The sequence below is a fragment of the Dermochelys coriacea genome, chromosome 2 (assembly GCF_009764565.3).
Source record: "Dermochelys coriacea isolate rDerCor1 chromosome 2, rDerCor1.pri.v4, whole genome shotgun sequence".
Lineage (NCBI taxonomy): Eukaryota > Metazoa > Chordata > Testudines > Dermochelyidae > Dermochelys > Dermochelys coriacea.
The window spans coordinates 179,854,509-179,872,964 of record NC_050069.1 but is presented as its reverse complement, the minus strand read 5'-3'; the positions used below and the strand labels follow the sequence as shown (position 1 = coordinate 179,872,964).

The window sequence follows — 18,456 nt, the reverse complement described above, 5'->3', positions numbered from 1 at the left end:
CTTAGGTACCTAAACATAGATCTGGGACCCACATATTCAAGGTTGAATTTCTGCATCTGCACAAAGATAACGGCTGGAGGTGCCTAGCTTAGGATGCCCACATTTGGATATTTTGGCCAGAGCTTTTCATCACTTTGTTCTTCTAGTTGTGTAAGTACACAAAGCACACATCCATTGCCACTTAGGGGTCTCGCAGCTAGAAATTGCACACATGAAAGTTTCATTAGCTTGTATGCCAGCGAGCAAGGTGATTATGCTGCACAGGTACGAGCATGGCTAAGGAAAGTAATATTTTTGCTGGATGCTATTTGGATTTATTTGAGCATCTTTTGTTGCTTGTGCTAAAACATTTTGTTACCGAGTCAGGGTGACAAATTATGCCCTCAGATAAAATACATGCAACCTTCATTAGGATTCCTACAGTAACGTAGATCAGCATGCTAATGTGTTGACACAATAAATCAGGAGACATGCAAAGGATTTTTTAAAACTTGGGATTGTGTCTTTTTTTTTTTTTATTAATGGGTAAAGAAGGCAGGAAAGTTTGTGTGCTTGCATGTTTTTAAGAATGGTATTTTGCCCCTTAAAAAATAGAAAATATCAGGGGTTTTAAGTCTAGTATTTTTTGGTTTTGCTGTAAGATTTCTGGGGGTTCTCTGAGACATTTGTTGTGAGCTCTAACTCCTTAATTAAAGCTCGTGGGTACTGAAACTTTCACAGCTAAATGTTCATTAGGCAATGGCATTAAATAGGTGTTAGCAAAAAATAGTAGCAATGGCTTGAGCCAGGTAAAATGCAGTCAGGAGCAGCGTAAACTGCACCACAGAGTTTTGCCAATGTACCTCATATTTAAGTTACCTCACACCTTTGCAATTTTAAGCCCTGACCCAGCAAAGCATTTAAGCACATGCTTATCCATAAGCACATGAGTAGCTGCATCAACGTTGTCCTGGACGTTGTTCAATACAAGTGCCTTCCAGTTGTGCCAAACTGTGTAGTAGTGTAGAGGAATTTATGAACAGGGAATAGCAATCTCATTTGCTTGTGTGATCTAAGCAGAATTTAAAATCAGGTCTCCAGTGGTAAAATGGTTAATTGCCCACTTTACTCCTGAGATACACTAGTCCCTCTCTTGAATGTTTTAACATCTGCACTACAGAGTAACTGAAGGGCATGTTTACAGTAACAATAATATTTTCCTTCCAGTTGTTTTAAATCACTTTTCATAACAAAGCCATATTTCAGCAAATGGCAAACGTGTAAATGTTACTGTTAAGCACTCTATGGTTTTGTTTCACTTTAATTTGTTCCTTTTAAAAAATTGATCTTTCATCTAAATGTTTAAATATATTTAAAGTTATAACAGAAGCCAGCCTGAAGTACAATAAAAATAAAGTTTCCTTGCGATGTGTTTTTTGCTACACAAACACACACAGTTCAAACCCTAATAGTGAAAGATATTTATGGCACACACAAAAAATTGGATAATGCATATCCCGATGCTTTTTGGTAAACTATGCGTTCGACTGCTGCTGAATATGATAAGCGCATCAATCAGCTTTAATATGCCTACCACACATCAGTGCAAACCCACAATCTATGGTTTTGCAGTGGCTTAAAATAAAAAGCAAACATTTAAAAGTAAGTGCTACAAAAAATTGTCTATGCAGCATACCTCAGTTGATGAGTTTGGAAGTAATACACATGCCACTCAAGCCAGTTTGTGACACCTCATCATGCAAGAAAGTCTTCTCTTAGAGAAATTCATAACTCATACTTTTTGGGGGGTTGCTTCTTTCTTGACATTTCTTATTTTAGTGGGTTTTTTTTTGGGGGTCCCCAGCACTGGGCTGGGTTCTTAGTGTTCAGTTTTGTAGTGCACCACTCGACCAGTGCGGTCCAACGTTCTTATTTTTATCATGGGCTGTTCGCACTTTTGTTCTGCAGTCTCTGTTCCAACCTTAGGGAACTAATTCAAAACAAAACACTTCGAAAGAAATGTTACTGCATTCTAGTTAGTTCATAAAAGCTAACAAACTGTGACCTCTAGTGCAGCTCTCAGTAATTTAATATTTTACTCTACTTAACTGTCAGTATGTCACCAACGTCTACAGTAACCTTGTCCTGTATCCTGATGCAGTCGAAATTCCCATTGATTCAGTGATATTGTCAATGAAACTGGTGCAATAGATAGATGCATACTATGGCCCTTATCCTGCAAAGGATCTACACATGCAAAAACTAACAAACTTGGGACTTCAGTGAAGTCAGTGGGCATAAGGGTCTGTATGTGCACAACCTTTGCAGGACCACTACTAAATGACTTACAGAACATGCCTACTTGGCCTATTGTTTCGCCTAAGTAGAGAGCAGCCTATCCTTTAAAAGTGTGTGTATGTATGTAAGTGTGTGTGTATATATCTATCTATCTATCTATCTATCTCATCACCATATAGGAAAGCTATATTTAATTTATGGATTAATCTTTTCACTAGACTAGAAATAACAGGGATGATGTTAGGAATAGGATAGCTAGATGGCCACCTAAGCCACTGAATTTTTAGGGGTACAATGTGACACCTGTGAAGAACAAAGTTTGTGTGGTTTTTGCGTAGGGTGACGAAATATAAAGCATCAGCCCTGTGAAGTGTTGCAGAGTGACAGAGAGTCATGTGTGATTCAACAACAACCCCACACAGCCCATTAAACAAAATCAAAATACCAGTTAGTACTCAGGCTTATCATATTAAAAGCAACAGGTTTTAAAAGGTGATTATTTCCTGTACTGTGGACAAAACATACTAATCTCTGAAGAAAATACAGTGAATAAGCACCACAAGTTGTAAGATATCCATAAAACCTGTAGTGGTCTATAAATTATTGTTTAAGCAGGTTTTAAGATGTCTAATTATGTATTCAGACATGACAAAGGTGCAAAGGCTATTAAATCACACCATGAACCAGAGAGGAGGCATGAGGTTAAGTGTTTTCAAATGCCCAAGTCATATGTTAATGGTTCCATAAATCACAGCCTGTGCTGCCTTATTGTTATTATAATCTAGTTTTACTTTTTTCCCCCATTTCTTTTTTTTTAAACTCTTTTTAAAAGTGTGTTTCCCCATTTCGTAGGTAGTTTATAGTCAAAGGACTGGAAAAAGAATAATAAATGTAGCAGACACACAGCGCAGCAAAGAGTTGATTTGTAACTTAAAAGCTTCTTTAGTGAAAAATGAGCCTTCTTTCTCTCCTCCCTGGTATTCTCCAGCTAGCCAATAATTAAAAGCAAAAAAAAAAAAAAGTATGATCTCAGCCCATTATTTAAATCTTTGCAAACTTTTTTCAGAACGAAGAGGCAAATCCTGCCTCCAATTCCTAATGTGCTCAGGCTCCATGCTGAGTACAGCTGAATCAGGACTCCATAACACCCTGTCCATGGTGGATCTCGGCTCTGGGACTTACAGGAAGATTTGTGAGCAGGCCGGGGTTTGCTGGTGGTGGTGGTCAGTGACCTTGTAAAGTCAGGGAGAAGTGCGCTATGTCTACTCCTCCTCCCCATGCAGAAGGAGGTACAATGTAGTTGCACAGGCATCCAGGCCAGTTAAGGTCCAGTCCGCAGCCCCTTGAAATCAATGGGGTGACTCCCAATAAGTTCAGCAGACTTTGGGTGGGACCTTAGTGTGTAGGATTCCATGCCTCAGTCCTGCAATGTTTCTAAATGGATCAAAGCCTGTTTACATTGGCTTTATTCCGTGCAATAGGATTTGGCCTTACTCTCATATTCACTTTGTAATGAGCACTGTTATACTTAACAATGATAGGTTATTCATTCATAGGTTAATGCATTAGCAACTCTGAAAATAATTCACAAGTTCATTGTTGTAACAAATCAGTGTTTAAGAAAAGAACACTAACATAAAACATTTACATATTCGAAATATTTTAGATTTTTGTTAAATGTTTATAGATTAAATGTTCATAGATGTTTCTGATAAAATTGTTTTCTTCTAAGAAAATATAAATATAAATGTTCATCATGACGAAACCCTCTCCAAAATTAAGGCCAAAATATTCAAACTTAAACACTTAAATCTACATTTGGTCATCTAAATAGAAGACCAACTTACAGTGGTGCTAAACATCTTCACCGAAGACGGTAGCAGCTGCCACTGCTCAAAATCTCTGAAATTCAGGTGCTCAAATAGATTTTGATGGCTGACTTTTTATTAAGAATGTAAGAATTACTTTCATTGGTTATATTTACCTTATATCTTTTATCTAGCTGATCCTTCCATTTTTCAACTAAACATCCATCAAGAAGCATCAACCTAAAATTTTTAAAAGATAAAAATGTGAGCTATAGCTAATTTCCTATATACCAGGTATCTAAAGATATGATCCTGCTTTTATATGCTTAGTCATCATTCCAGTTGATTTACCATAGACAAAAATATTTTCCAAAGGGAACCAGTCAGGTCAAAATGATCCCAATTTAAGTTTTCCACAAATAAACTTTTACAAAACCTAAGACCAACAGAAGTGTTTCCATTATTAATTTTTAAATTCTAATGAAAACATTGTTTTAAAAAATATCAACATTTCCCCTGACATGTTTGCAACCCATACAATATAGGCATTGTGCTGCTGCCTATGAAACACTCAGAATCTGTGTCCTTACCTGCCATAGTGCTGTAGGTGAAAGATACCCCAGCTTCACCAGGTAAAAAGAAGAATGATGGGTTGGGTAGCATGTCCCATGACACTCCATTTAATTAATCTCTCTCTCTGTTTAACTATATCTGTATTGTGAGGGACAGCACAAGGCCCAATCATTTCAGTCTCTCACTGGGAGATTTGCTGGGCAGAAACTGAATGCCTCCATACCCCCACTGTTAGGCAGAGAGGGTCTCTATGCTGGTCCAACACAGGCTGCGGCCAAGGGCCTTGGTGGGTTGGGCTAGAGGAAAGGCAGTCAGAACTGAACTTATGTGGCTCCAGTGGCCATATCACACAGTGACATAGAGGGGCTTCTGCTGTAACTCCAGCTGGGAAATGTCACCAGGAGAAAGAGAACACATGATTATACACTGTGGTATAAAGATTTCATTGGCACTTATTTATGACAGTTGTATTACTCATGAGAAACATAATCCTCTGAAGCAGCTGGTAGAGGCCACTATCAGACATAGAATAGACTAGATGGGCCACTGATTTGATCCAGTAGAACAATATTAATACTCCCATGTCCCTAACCACAAATGAGTTATGCAGGTATAAAAACTTTATACCACACTGTCCAATCTTACATTTTGTTTGTCTTGCATAACTGCATGTCACTCTGAAGTCTAGAATGTCTGTTGAGTCAATGTGAAGAAATGGAAACAGCTATAAGCATGGTTGACAGCTCTTTTTCAGAGTATCTCCAGCAGGGCTTAAATTCTTATAAAGTATTTCCAGGAGCCCCCACACACCCCAACTCAACATGCAATAAATACTCCAGGGGGGTTGAAAACATTAACCGGAGTTCTGCTCTGGACAGCTCCAGCTGAATTTAAGCCCTGATCTCCAGGTTCAATCATTTAACTGTTAATCGGGCATCTGCACTACCTAATATAGGGCCTGATTCTCCACTGTCTTGCACCCCAGGTAGTCATGTACACAATGCAAGTGAGTATAAAATGGTAACATGTAGAGTTGGTAGCATTTTACACCCACTTTGCACAGATGTAAATGACTACACAGATAACGCAGTGGAGAATCTGGCCAATATTATAGACCACTCCTTCCCTCCTCTTGTATTGATTATAGAAAAAAATAGTAGCATTAAACTGAAGGGGAAATCATTATAAATGAAACCACAATGTAATATTTCCTTCAGTGCTGATGTCACTTCGGCTCAAAACTAGTTATTGGGTGAAATCCTGGTCCCATTGAAATCAATAGGTGTTTGCCATCAACTTCAGTGGAGACAGGATTTTATCAGTTGTGACTTCTGACATTGTAAAAAGCCACTGTAACTCAAAACCTTCTGTTTATATACAACTGAGTTCAACAGGAAACATATAACAGTTTTTTCAAATCCATTTTAGCAGAGCATATGAAAATAAAAACCTCAATAACCTTTCCAAATCATTCACAACATATTTGGTGATTAGTTTAGTTTTCCACAGTAATAAAAAAGCAGATGGTGATCTTTCACTGTTTTTCTCTAACTTGTTCCTGCCGGGTAGTTTGGGGTGGTTAACCCAGTGGGGCAATAATTTCAAATAAAGTTGCGGTGGCCGCATTTTACCATGCTACATGTCTGAGTCTCGTTTCCATGTATACATCAAAGTTTGTAAGTATGTGTTATAGGTCAGAGTTCAGGTTGCTTATGAAATGTGTAAGTGAATTTTGAAATGTTAATGGTGTTACCTGAAGCCATGGTCTTGTAAAAGTAATAGAATATTTATATATTTTCCCCTGAACTGTATATGGGATACTAATCCAGGGAATTAAACACAGCACTAGGTTCACATGTGCTTCTGAACAGAGAAAATGGCCTTTTCTTGCTTGCTTGCCTGCTTTCTATTAAATTTGATTACAGTACATTTCTGCACTGCATTGTAATTGCTTACCTTGAATGCCATTCATAACACATAATGAGAACATCTTGATTTGGGAGAAGATGTGGACACTGGCAGGATGAATTAGTAAGAAGAGGCACTTGAGACCGAGGAATGGGCACTGAAGATTTAAATATCTCTTTCACTTCGACCACTGTAGTTATTTCATTGCAGCTACCTCTCTCTACTCCCTTTACTTTAGCATGAATAACTGCAAGTAGGAAAATATATAGGCAAAGAAAATTATAATGTAAATTAATAAGAACTATTAATATGAGTAAAAGTTGTTTTTTCACTCCTTACATGTTATTTATGATTAGCTAAAAATATTTCTCATAAAGATTTATCATGAAATCCACACTGTTTTAAATAATAAACCATTTAAACTACTGATATCTAGATTGCATCTAGAAACTGGATACATTTTCCAGGTGTAAATTAATTACATCAAACACACTGTAAAAAAAACATTGATTTTAAATGAAAACCTGAAAAATTAATAGGCTAAGGTTTTCACAATGTATATAGTTTATAGTCTTCCTTCAAATAAAAGTCTTTGAGAAACTATTTTAAAAGTGGTATCTCAACTGTGGATTTTACCCAGAATAGAGACCCAAATACAATATCCATTGACTCTTGTTACCTGACTATATAAAGGAGAAATTAAGATTGTATTTGGACTCTGGAGTGCTAAACATCCTGAAAAAAACTATACACCTATGTGGATTTAAGAAAGGGCCACTAATTAGTCTCAAAGGACACACCTGATCAGCGGCACATCCTGTACCTGAGCAGTGTCTCCGCTTTCTTTTTTAACATTTTTTATTCCATCTTCAATAAATAACATTAGTAATTTGCAAATTCTAGAAATATAGCAAGGTTTCACATAAAGGAGGAATAATATCTATTGAGAACAGTAGCTATAACACAATCTGTGCTATCTGTGTTAACAGTAACTATATCAAAATCTGTAGCATCCACATAGTGTTTTAGGGATATTGGTGACATTTTCAAAAGCATTTAAGTGAGTTAACAGTCTATGTCCCATTTTCAAAAGTTACTGAAACATTATGGGATTCGGGATCCTGTGTAACTTAGATGCATTTGAAAATGTCTACCCATAATCTTTACATGAATTTTTAGTTGGAAATTTGCTTTACAATTAAAAAGCTGAAGACTTCATATAGACATACTATAAAATATGATTGTTATTGGGAACTGTTTACAAAATAAGCTATAATATCATAGCTAAACCCAGATAACCATCAGTGATTCTTTTGTATTTACAACTAAACAGTACCCCCCCAGTCAACTGGAAGAATGAGTTAGTTGCAGTGCTTAATTTGTGCCAGGACTTGCCAGCGCTAAACCCGGCACCTCTAGGCTTGGCAGTTCACAGCCCCGGCACCTCTGGACTTGCTGCATCAGTTATGAATATAAAAAAAATTGCTTGAGGCCCAGCCCCTCTTTCATTACAAATTACTGGTTAACTGTATATATTATTTAAAGGGGATTTCTAGCAAAACTAGATTTGTACTTCAACTTTTCTCCCACATTATCTCCCCATCCTACTTCAAATGGTAACTTTTCTATTGATTTCACTGAGGGTAGAATAAGGCCCTGCATCTCAAAGCTAAAATCTTGACTACAAATGTAGTCAATGTAATGCAGTGTTTTCAGCTCTTTTAAATGTAGGACCAGTACCGGCAGTCTTTCTTCAGCAACACTCCTGTTGAAGTCAATGGAAACAGGATTGGGCCAAACATGATTTAAAAAATTCTATTTCAGTTCAGAATACAGACATTTTAAGTTACCATATATATTTATATGCACACACAGAGTATAAATGTATGTATATATTACACAATGTGGAATCTCAGTGTTCCACCAAATGGTAGTGTGTGTTGTAGAGAGAGAGAGAGAGATTAGGAAATTAGATATTAGAAAATATTAATGTTTCATATAAGTGCATCAAAATATAACAATTTAAAACAAATGTGTTTACAGTTTGCTTTGTAAGGTTAATGTCACAACTGTCTTGCTAATAGCAAACTGAATTTGAATTAAACCACTATTTAACAACAAAGACTTAAGCACGAACACAAACATTTTTGTTTTAATTTGATATTGAATACAATACGTTTTTTTAAACTGCCTATCCATAGCTTAAAATAAAAGAATTAAAATAATATCCCCCAGAAACAGTCACTGTAAACTGCAATAAACCATAATATTACATATTAAACTCACAGCTCACTTTGCATTCACTCTTAATCTTACAGACTTGTTATTGAAAGAAGAACTAAATTATAAATAAATATTTTGACTTCCTCTAGTCAGAAATCCTTTTTGTGGCTGGGCGCTTGTCAAAATGCCATACAATGTACTATAAAACCCAGGGGCTAGATCTCAGCTGGTGTATGTTGTCAATAGAGCTATGAAAATTTACATAAGTTAAGGATCTGGCCATTGGACTCTAATGGCTAGTATGCAAAATATAGTAAGCATTCTATGACTTAATTTATGATTAAATAAAACAAAAAAGTTGCTTTTCAGTCTTTTCATGGCTCTCCAATTTCAGTGTTTTCACATGAACTCATTTCATCGAGTGAGAACTGCTTACTGGTTCAATCAAGATTCCAATTTATTCCAGCTGAAATAGCAAAATAAAAATTGCAAGTCATAGGATCTCCAGCTATTTTGTGACTTGTCACTAGACTGAGTCGCGTTAAACAATGTCAGGAAAATTTAGAAACGGTTCACATGATCCTCTCTATTTTTGCTAAACAATCTGTCCCACTAAGTTGTGTTAGACCGGTCTGTATTCTAAAAACACTACAACAAGTTAGCGATTTTAATGACCACGTTAACTTTAGATATTTGTTTCTTCTTGTTTTTCGGGAAAACAAGGTTTCGGGAGCAACATCGTTTAAAGTGCCAGATAAAACTGCTTCTTTATGATTCATTTATGGATTTAATCTTAAAACCTACGCTGTGACTTGTCATGGATTACAAATAGAGGAGCTATAATAATTTGATAATATCAAAAGAAGCAGGGGAAGGGAACCGGAAGATAGTGCGATTATAGAGAAATTTTGCCAAGAGCTGAAAATGAGATTATTTCACTGGTTGACTTACTGTAGCTGTAGTTTTTGGTCAGGTATGTTGTTAGGGTAGGCTTTATCTTCCGGCACTTGCATCGAGCTTCAAAGAAAAAAATCCAAGATCATAAGGAAAAATTACAAATTAATGTTAATTACAGAATTATTTTCGAGAGAAATAAAGGGCGACCCTTACGAAGACGCACCAGGGTTTAGATTCTTGCAATTAGACTCATGAGGTTTTTCTTGGACCATTACATCTTGAGTAAAATCCATCCACTTCACATCTATTTAAAAACATACAAAATTAGATTTGCGAAGACTTTGGTTTCTGCTACCGAAAAGAAATGAACACAAGAAGATACGGGAAAAAAAAATCATCTCTGATATCTCCGGAATCACTTCCCCAGCACACACATCTTGGGGAGCATTTAAAATAGTTAATCTGTCCTCAAAACAACTGATTCACTGTATTTTTGAAAATATGTCTGCATCAGGTCTTATACTTTTTTTTTTAACAGCACTGTAAATTGTTTTAAAGAAGGGAATAAAATCTGCAATATATAATTGTATGATTGCTAGTTCGCTTCATGGCCAAAAGCCTGATGTGTAGTTTTGTGTAGTGCACTGCCAATTTGACATTTACAGTTGAAAGGCGTGCTTAAACATCACTATTAAATGTTTACTTATGCCTAACTCTAAATCCTCTCGTTTTGACTAGTAACACCAGTGAGATTTGGAGAGGATATTGGAGTCCTTTTTGGCTTTTCAGTGTTCTCAGAAAAGCTGCCTGCCCATAGGAAATTCAATCTCTTCTTGTTTGGATTTGTTTGTTTGTTGCTGAGAAGCCTTTTTTTTTTTTTTTTTTAAGACAAATATTTAAACTACCCGAGAGACTAGTTGCAATCCTCGCCAAAACCTGTCTCTGTGTTATATTTGAGAGATAGATTGCCTACACAGTGCTGGAGCTTCTGGAGCTCTGTGCTTTTGGGACCCACTGCACTCTAGCTTTCTGCTTTCCAGAGACTTGGTGAAGAAGGGCACAAATCTGAATTCAAAATTGCCACTTTATAATCAAGGTTCTTTACTCCATGAGCCCTGCCTTTGTGTATCCGCCCCCCTCCCCCTCGCACACACACACACGCCCCCTGGGGGGGGTCTCCCTCCTCACCTTCAGGGACATCGGTGACTATGGCTTCAGGAGATATGCAGACCCCTCGGTCGTACACAGGCAGGTCATCGCAAGCCAGGCTTTCGGGCCAGCTGTGGTTGTACCTCTTCATGATGGGCTCGCATCCATCGCGGGCTCTTTGGCACACAGATTTGCAGGGCTTGATGGGGTCGTGGAGGAACTCCAGGGTGCAGATAGGGGCATACATGGCGCACAGGAAGAAGCTGAGCACCTGGCTGCAGCTGATGTCCACCAGCTCTTGATACTGCTCGATGGCCAGGATGGCATTCTCCTGGGTACTGTGGTGCAGGTGATTGGGCATCCTGGTGATGTTCCAGGGCATGGTCTCGCACATGGGGATGCGCACAGCCTCGCAGGGAGCACCATGCACCCCTATGCTGACCCGCAGCCACAGAAAGAGCGCTGCCAAGGTTGCTAGCATTTTCCCAGCCTTTAGCTGCGGGACTAAAGTCTGGCGCTCCGGAGATTCTCGGCTTCCTCTCCCGAAGTCTTGGGTAATCAATCTCACAGGCTGATCCTGTCGCTCACTCAGCTTTCAGTGGAAAGGGCTAAAGAGATGCTGGTCTATCCCCGTTCTTCCCTATCACTTTGGCACATAAAAACCATAGGCAAAGATGAACTTCTGTATCTCCTTGTGCCTCAGTGCTAAAAAGACACAGAGCTTCTCTCTTGTTCCAAAGTTCAAGCGATCTGAGATTTACAGACAGCCATGGAAATTGTAGGGCCATATTTATACCAGTGCCACAAGTGACGTGGGGGTTGGTCTTTCTTGGCAGCATCATTCATGGGGGGGGGGGGTGTTTGTTTTTCTTTTCAGACAGGGTGACATCACCTCCACTCGGTTTAATCCCAGGGCGACATCACTAAATTTCTCATTGCGCCCTCAAAATAAATTTCAACAAGCCATTCAGTGTTGATCTGTGCAATAAATTCTCTCAAGACGAGAGAGAGAAAAAAGCGCCTCCCTTATCTACCTCGGGTCTGCAAATTCACTGGCAGAATTAAGAGACAAGGAGGGGAAGTTCAATAGGAGCAAGGACGATACTCTTTTAAGCAGTTCTCAACTTTATGCCCTTTTCCTACATTTTCAGTGACAAAGCACAGAAACTTTTGCAGCTTTTTAAAAAATGTTTTTATTTCTGTCGCCTGTAGGTGGTTACGCAGTTACTGCAATGGCTCCAGAGGTAGATACGGCATGTGAAACTTAGACTTTACAACAAACAAAAAGAGAAATATACAAACTGGTCAATTACTTTTTCTGGAAACGATCTTGGGTGGGGCAGCAGCAGCAGCCAATCCGAGCCTCGAGTGAACCTCAATGCACAGCTCCAATAGTCGTGTTGCACCTGCTGTGAGAAAGCCCATTAGCTACCCACTTCGCCCTCGTACAATCTCCCCATAAAGCGGATCAGCAAAGGAATCGGTGCGAGGGGAAGATATATTATTTAAAATTTTTCAAAAGCACTTTGTGTCACAAACCAGCAGCCGCCAGAGTTTTAGAAAACAGTGCAGACCGTTCACCTTCGAGTCGTTTTGTCCCTTTCATTAGTCTGAACGCCGAGGTTTTCATTGACGAAATTCTACTTTTACATCGGTGTAATTCAGGAGTAACCCCAGAGTGTTCACTGGAATTGCTCCGGATTTACAATTTATTAAAAAATTTGCATTTCATCCTTGATTACCAGGGACCAAATTCTGCCCTCAGTTCAACTGTGCAACTCCGCTGAGAACAATGGCATATTGCAGTCCCTGGCATAGCGGGGATGTAACTGAAGGCAGACTGTAGCCCTCCTAGGGGAGCAATTTCCCATCCCCTCTCATTAAGATTCTTTTGTAGGATGCATTTTCAGTAAACTCAGGTTGATGTGCTTTCCTATTTGTAGCAGCAGCGCCCTCACCTCAAGTTCCCTGTGTGTACTTTATAACCTATGTTAGTCTCTCCCCCTCTTTTCTAGGAAACTGCTCAGGAGGAGACAGCAAACCTAGGCCAAGGGCTCTCCAAGGCAAATGGGGGAAGAACGGCTACGTTTGGGGGAAGGGGGTGATGCTATTAGCCATTGGAGAGCAGGTGCCAAGTGAAATGTTTTCCCTCAAAAGCAACATTTTAGACAGGTCTCTCTAAGCAGATCATTCTTCAACTCCCTTCCTCCATGAGCCCCAAACACACAACAAATGAACACGAATATATGTCGATATGATAAAACTGGCTGCAGCTTCCAGTCCTTCGGTTAGTAGCTCTGCTTTGAGACTAGTAGGAATTTGGGGAGCAGCAAAATTGTATGCTCAAATACGTGCTTTCCCCACGGTACAGGAACCCTTGACCGTACACACGCACAGAACACAGAGGAAAAAGTGATCAGACTTGCTCACAATCCAATTCCACATCACAGATGCTCCTGTCAAAGACAAAGCAAAAATATAGGGTCCAAATGTGAAGCAAGCAAACCATCAACTTCCCAAACAAGTGGCCACTTTGCTCCTTGCTGAAAAGTGTCTACTTTCCTATTCTGGTTTATATATGGAGCACGGGCATGAATGTATTTTAAAGCACATATCGTCCCTTTTTTTCGCTGAATAAGAAATATGTGATCATTATAAGTAAACTGAGCAATGACATTAACATATATATTGTTTGCTTCCTTTTTATCTTAATCAAGCCTTCAAGGAGAAAACGTACAGGGCTGAACATAAAGAGGTATATGAAACGGATATCAATACAGGCTTAATATCCAGTATTCCTAGTCCGAGTATTACATCAGGTGCAGAGCTCCCAGCTGTGGCATTGGCATCATGTGCTGCCCCCTAGCCCTGACCCTGGCATCAGATGAAGTCTCCCCTCCTATAGCACTGGTATTAAAATCCAGCTACAGAATTGGGGCGATCTACCTCATACGCAGTGCCTGCGGCAGGAAAGGTAGCAGGGAAGAGGTGAAATGAACGGGGAGAGGACACGAGGGAGCTGGTGGAAGGAGGCGTGTGTATCTTTGCCCACTGCGTCCCTCGTTTAAAAAACTGATGCCCGGCGGGCTGCAGGCGGCCCTCTGCCTCCGCAGTCCTCTGCTGGCCGGAGAGAGAGCTCACACGGCAGCCGCCCTTGCTCAGCATTGCACCCGCTCCTGCCTCCCTCCCCGCTGCACAATTTGCTGGGCCCTGGCTCCGCGCCTGCCGCAGCCGCAGTCAGCCAGACCCGCCTTCGCCTTCCCGGGACAGCGACGCAGCAGGGGCCAGCGAGCGAGCGGCGGCAGCTCCAGCGCCTCAGCCGGCCCGGCCTTTCTCCCCTCCCCCCGCCCCTTCACCCCACCAGCGCCTCGGGAGCCGGGCTCCGGGCTCGCGCGGGCACCGAGGATGGCGCGAGGCGGCGGTTGCCTGGGGCAACCCCGGCTGCTGCTGCTGCTGCTGCTGGGCGGCCTCCTGTGCCGGCCGGGCTGGCTTCCGCTGGCGGCCGCCCCGCAGGGCCGCGCTGGGCGGGGGCAGCCGCCGGCCCCGTGCCGGGCGCCGCTGCAGTGGGAAGGGCGCACGGTGGCGTACGAGCACAGCGGCGGCAGGAACACCAGGGCGGCGGTGTCCTACGACGGCCCCAGCCAGCGCCTCCGGCTCCTGGAGGAGAGAAAGGGGCTCATCCCCTGCAAGAAGTAGGTGCCGCGAGCTCCACGGGGATGGCCCCTCCCTTCCGGGGGAGGGGAGAGCAGCCTGTCCAGCCAGTCCCTTCTGGGGAAGGGGCGGCTGGGGGCGGGAAATCCCCCCCCCCTCCCTCCCTTTCGGCCCTCAGGGCCCCGCTGCCTCCGCAAACCTGCCCTGCACAAGCCCCCCTCCAGCCGGGCGGCGCTGGCGTTGGCGGGACCTCTCCGGAGAGAGCTGGAGCAGGCTGCGGTTCGGTCAAAGCTTTCGGGTGCACCCAGGGCCCGAGTCAGAGCACATGGGAGTCCATGGGAGTATTGCCACTGACTGGGGCGGGCCCTGGAACACGCCCCGAACGGCGACACGAACACTAGTGGGGCGCCGCCGTCCCGGAGAGTCCCCGGTTCAGGGGCTGTCGCCCCCCTCCACACACCGACAAGGTGGTGTAAACGCCCAGAGAGAGAGAGAGAAAAGCAGGACCTGTGGCACCTTAGAGACTAACACATTTATTCGAGCTGCAGCTCGCTCCATCGGATGCCATTCCATCCATCCCACCAGCAGTACGTTACTCAGTTGGCAACCGGGGGGGGGGGGATGCATTTCTTCCTCCTCCTGTTTTCCCCAGCGTTTGTTTATCAGTCTGCCGCCGCACGCTTACTATATCATTTATGCATCCCAGGCCACAGCTTTACCATTGTGCTGTGAGCCTGCCCAAAGAATGTCACGGACGCGTCATTTACTTCAGCCCCAGTAATTTGGCAGGTTGTGTAGCTCCCTTCAGACCCATGCCCAAAAACTGGACTCCCACAGGTTGGTGGACACCCTAGAGCAGATTCTGCCCTTTTCATTTTCATCAGATTCAGATCACTTACCCCAGTGTAAATCAAAAGTAACTTAGTTGAGGTCAGTGAAATGTCTCTGATTTTACACTGGCCTAGTTGAGAGCAGGATTTGGCATCATGTTTTTAACTGATCTGATCAGTGATGGGTGATACAGCACAGTGAGATGAGGTGATTTCTGGTGGATGGTGACTGAGGGCTTCCCCCCATTACATTTTTTTTTCTGAGGAGAGGGAGGTGATATGGAGGTTAAAGGCAAAACCAGAAAGAGCCTTTTAAGTGAACTGAGCTGTCATATCATGATGACAGGTACTTATGCAACAAGCAACAGGAAAAGAGCCATCAGGGACTTGACTGATGTCCATGCTCAATAAATATACTTTATTATATTTATCAGTGGCAGCTTGTGAATTTTACTGGACTTGTGGACCCTCTGGAGCTGGACATGACTCTCGTGGACCCCTAGGGGTCCGCAGACCCCAGTTTGAGAACCACTGCACTAGCATTTTGGCTGGGTTGGGCATGCAGTTGGTTCTTGTAATAGACTGAGAGACCAGACAGTGCCGATGTTAATGCCGTTTCTGTCTGGGCAAAATCCTTGGCTTGGGCAGCAACACATAGGTTGTTGGCAGAGATAAAACTTCTTGTGTCAAGATGGATTAGTTGATCATTGGTATAGATGTTAAAGAGTATGATGAGAATACACTCCCCTGTTATAGGCTTTTTTTCTGTTGCCATCATTGGCTCTGCTTCCACATAGTTTGACATAAAAACAGTAATTCTCTCATAGAAATTGTATCAGTCATAGGAGGTGGTGATATTTCATCACATATGTTTTAGTAAGATGCTTTAAGTGATTCACTATGTCGTATGATGCTGATAGGTCAACAAACATGGTACCTGCTACCACTCCATTTTCAAAACCATCTTTAGTGTATTGGGCGATGTTCAGCAATTCACTGGGGTGTGACCTGCCTGGATGGAATCCAGCTTGCTCTGGAGTTAGATGCTTTTCATTTCCCACCCATTGAAATCACACTTGGTTTGGGGAGGACACCCCCACAGTTCCATTTCAGCCCACAGTTCGTCACATCATGGGCACCCTAGGGGAGTGCTTTCCCCCTCTATGTCTGGCGGTGGATTGAGAGCACTTCCCTCATCCCCCTGATTATTCAGGGCCTCGGACTCTCCCAGACCTCTGAACTGCACCTGGGCGGCTTTTCCTTGGTGCTGTGATGTGGTGGGCTACAGCGTCCCTCAACCTCCACTGTGGAGCTTGGGTTGTCTTTCTCCACTATTTCTGCTTCCTTAATTCCTATCCCCTCCCCATCAATTTTTGTGAGGACTCTCCTTTTCTCCCCTTTCACCTGAGTTAGGCTCTGTTATCTAGGGTTTTTTCCCTTCTATTTGGGCTCTGGTTCTTCCCTCTCGGGTTTTCTGTTTCCCTGCCTGTGGCCCCCTAACACCTCCTTCTTTTCCTAATGGGAACGGGTTCCAATTGGTGCCCAACACAACAGGGTGGGGCAGTCTGTCCACTCCCCCAACTCACTTCCAATTAAACCTCCTCTGGTCTTCCAGGTTTACCTCTGCCACAGGGCAGCACCTTTTTATGGGTCCCTGGTGCCTGCACTGGAAACATGTCATGTCAAACCTCAGCTGAAGCTCTTAGTTCTGGGCTCTTCCTTCTTCATCTCCACACCCTAGCTGTGGGTTCCCTGAATTTCCTCCCTAGTTCCAGTCCTTTATAGGGTTGACCCTCTTTCCTTCATAGGTCCAACTCCTCAAACTTCTCAATCAGTTTTACAGCTGCATCAAAAGAGATCAGTTGAAGCCATCTAACCCATTCCAGTATATTCTTGGAGAGGCCCTGAAGGAATTGTGCCAGCACCAGAGCATCCATTGTCTTTCCCATCATTTGGGTGTCTGGCCTGAGCCAAAGGGTAGAGAAATCCATCGAGTTTTGAATGAATGCCTGGGGCTGCGCGCGCACGCGCACACACACACACACACACACGAGTTCACCTCACGCCTCTGATTTTTTGGCAGTATTTCTCAGGGGAGAAGCTGACTTGATCTATGATGGCTACCTTGACCCCCTCATAATCCCTGGCCTGCTCACCATTCAGGGCCATAGAGGCCACTTGAGCTTACCCAGTCAAATAAGGGGCTAGCTGTAGGGCCCAGGTTTCCCTGTACCAGCCTGCACACATGGCTACTCTCTTGAAGGTACCCAGGAATGCATCAGGGTTGTCCGCAGGGCCCATCTTACGGAGCCCCAGGGATGGTGCCCAGTTGGTGCTCACTACTACAAAACTCACCATCTGCAGTAAAAGCTGCTGCTGTTTTTTGGCTTGTTCTCTTATAAGATCCTGCAGGCTCATCTGTTGCTCAGCGCATAAGGCTTACCTCTCCAGATGGTGGAACTGCTGGAAGCTTTGCAGCATCTTCGGCATCTCTGCCTGTTGTTTTACCAGTCATTGCAGCATTGCATCACCATCCTCCACTGTCCAGGCCACCAGCTAATATCCTGGATAAGTGTGCTGGTTCAGCTGCTGTTGCCCAGTACTCTGTCACATTCTTCATCCAGGTTTCAGAGTAGCAGCCGTGTTAGTCTGTATTCGCAAAAAGAATACATCATCCGATGAAGTGAGCTGTAGCTCACGAAAGCTTATGCTCTAATAAATTTGTTAGTCTCTAAGGTGCCACAAGTACTGCTTTTCTTTATTCTTCATCCAGATATCTCAAATACTTATTAATTCTCATCGTACCTCATTTTACATACGGGTAAAATGAATCACAGAGGTTAAGTGACTTACACTAGATCACACAGAAAACCAATGGCAGAGCTAGAAATATGGGTGAAATCCTGCCTTCATTGAAATCAATAGCAAAACTCCCATTGACTTCATTGGGTTTAGGATTTTCCCTCAGGAGACCTGATCCCCATCCTTTGGCCACCCAAACTTCAGACCAATGAATTCAAAATTTTTGACATTTACAAACTGTACTGTTTGTTTGCATGCGTTGACAGATACTTTAACAATTAATACAGTTCTTAGTGCACTAAAATGTAACAAAAATGATATTTTTGCTCTTTTTTTTT

The 18,456-nt window shown here is 42.4% G+C and overlaps 2 protein-coding genes across 2 annotated transcripts in view; one reads left to right on the top strand and one right to left on the bottom strand.

The window, feature by feature from the left end:
- Positions 1 to 638: 638 nt before the first annotated feature.
- On the bottom strand, positions 639 to 13,821 carry SFRP4 (secreted frizzled related protein 4). Its single transcript, XM_043508729.1, has 7 exons — positions 12,149 to 13,821; positions 10,875 to 11,481; positions 9,910 to 9,990; positions 9,741 to 9,806; positions 6,615 to 6,813; positions 4,262 to 4,325; positions 639 to 1,962 (listed from the first exon to the last, which is right to left on the bottom strand). The coding sequence occupies exons 2-7, from the start codon at positions 11,314 to 11,316 to the stop codon at positions 1,918 to 1,920; spliced, it is 897 nt and encodes a 298-aa protein (XP_043364664.1). The 5' UTR covers positions 11,317 to 11,481; positions 12,149 to 13,821; the 3' UTR covers positions 639 to 1,917.
- Positions 13,822 to 13,910: 89 nt separating this feature from the next.
- The window catches only part of EPDR1 (ependymin related 1), a 43,203-nt gene continuing 38,657 nt past the window's right edge, over positions 13,911 to 18,456 (top strand). Inside the window, exon 1 of the mRNA XM_038391725.2 lies at positions 13,911 to 14,527. Coding sequence (XP_038247653.2) covers positions 13,911 to 14,527 — 617 coding nt within the window. The remainder of the gene's footprint in view (positions 14,528 to 18,456) is intronic.